The sequence below is a fragment of the Opisthorchis viverrini genome, assembly GCF_000715545.1.
Source record: "Opisthorchis viverrini unplaced genomic scaffold opera_v5_497, whole genome shotgun sequence".
NCBI lineage: Eukaryota > Metazoa > Platyhelminthes > Trematoda > Opisthorchiida > Opisthorchiidae > Opisthorchis > Opisthorchis viverrini.
This window is the reverse complement of record NW_008752160.1, coordinates 121,782-123,683: the sequence shown is the minus strand read 5'-3', so window position 1 is coordinate 123,683 and position 1,902 is coordinate 121,782. Positions and strand designations below refer to the sequence as shown.

The window sequence follows — 1,902 nt, the reverse complement described above, 5'->3', positions numbered from 1 at the left end:
AGTTCTGATCCTGACACAGTTCGGAATTTTCTTGAACTGAGCAAGTCCTTTCGGAATCCTAACGATACGCACCTCCTGACTCCAAAGACGGTAGCCTTCAGCCCTCGTGATAGTGACATACCATCGGTTGGATTCGTTACATCTGCTCAGAGGTACAGACCGGTACCTAATAAATCTAAAACCTATGTTTAGCCCAGGTCCCTAGGGGGCCACGGAGCAAACAACCTACTGCACTGCTGTGCACATGTTTTAACTGTTTCGCACTTATGTCACTTCATAGCAAAGGAGAACGGGCCAATCCAACAACATACCTTGACGTAATCCATGTTAAATAAAGCCCTGGACGTATCCTTTCGAAAGATGCTGTTAGACATCCTACTCTTTGTACTCGTTCAGCTGTAACACCCTTTTGGTTTAGCTGCCGTGCACCCGAAGGAAGTACGAGGGCTGAGATACTGCCAGGTTGCCTAAGCCTAGACAGGGAAAGTCGAGAGGCAGATATGGTTTGGTAGGGCCAACACTGGGCGCCTGTGTTAGTTGTCGAACCCAACCGGCTTGCCAGATTGGCTGATAATCTCTCGCTTCTCTGAATCAATTAGATTACTGATAGTTACCACCGTCATACCATGCGCTTGGTATCATTTAAGGTTGCAAAGGATTCGAGTTAATAAACCTGAACACGAGTTTAACTATACTGAACAATTATAATACACTACGAGTTAATCCAGCCTTCATTTTCTGTACATGCTACTTTATATATGGGCTAACGATTATGCCCTTTGGGACCGACACACCAAGTAGAGTGCGCTAAGAAGGTGCGCGTCTCGTGAGACCAATGAAAGCCTAGTGCCACAATGGTAGCCGTTCAGGTAAATTCACAAAATGGGAAACAATTATGACTGGCAAGCAAGTTACAGTGTCACCTGTAATTCGAAAGATACTTACTTTTCCATTGTAGATGAGCGAAGTTAAGATTACTTTTTTAGCTGCCTCCACAAGAATGCAGCTGACGGAAAACGATGGTATAATGAGACACTGAAAAGAACCGCGTTGGGAAGTTCAGTGCAACATACTAACTCAAAAAAGTGTAAGGCACGTTCCCAGTTTTTTAGAGCGCCATAAATCATTCCACCATAATAAAAATAAAGAAGATAATCTTTTTGATCTACAAAAGAGTACTGTCGGTGTAGTAAAGAATTGAAACTACGTTTACCCACATTCTTCTCGATCTCTAAAATATCAACATTTAGAAGCGGCAATACAGGGGAAAATAGTCTGGCAGATAATGCCAGCTGGCAAACGTCGCTGTGGAGAGAAGTTAACTGTGAAGGGGACCGCTGGAGCTTTTTTATTCCAATCATTAGAGACTCGATCCCTCTAAATGCCACATTCCATGCGATCAAGCGATTTGTAAACTCCTGCGATATAGTTCGGACTGCCAATACTAGCCTCAGAATCGTAACTTACCATATTGGGACATCTTTCTTGCATCATCAACCGAGCATTGCTCGAAAAAGGATTGCGTTTGAAGTATCAGAACTTCTCTGTCTAGTGACAGTTGTGACAGGTATTTTGCCCGCCTGCATAATGAAAAAGGATCAAAATGATGGCTCACAAGATGCCTGCGTGCAGACATGTATACTTATCAATGTCGTAGCTGTCAAAGATGCTGTCAAGATTGGAGGCGTGTCTCAGTAACAACTCATTTGACTTTTCCACTAACTCCTTCAGTTGATTGAAGGCTCCTGAATGGGTATGTCAGTGGGTAAGTTATCGGATACTAACCTCCAGTCTTGTTAACGGCCGTCACAAACCCACCCAAGCCACTTGCGATCATTTACCTTAGCTTGTGATAAGTCAAAATCGCACAGTCGACGAGAAACCGCGTGGAGCTGAAACGGG

The 1,902-nt window shown here is 43.8% G+C and overlaps 1 protein-coding gene across 1 annotated transcript in view; it reads right to left on the bottom strand.

Annotated features, from left to right (window-relative positions):
- Window positions 1–1,837, bottom strand: part of T265_11448 (hypothetical protein) — a gene marked incomplete at both ends in the record, with an annotated part of 23,414 nt that extends 21,577 nt beyond the window's left edge. The window contains 5 exons of the mRNA XM_009178104.1: window positions 946–1,035; window positions 1,074–1,435; window positions 1,468–1,580; window positions 1,616–1,745; window positions 1,786–1,837. Coding sequence (XP_009176368.1) covers window positions 946–1,035; window positions 1,074–1,435; window positions 1,468–1,580; window positions 1,616–1,745; window positions 1,786–1,837 — 747 coding nt within the window. The remainder of the gene's footprint in view (window positions 1–945; window positions 1,036–1,073; window positions 1,436–1,467; window positions 1,581–1,615; window positions 1,746–1,785) is intronic.
- Window positions 1,838–1,902: the final 65 nt, after the last annotated feature.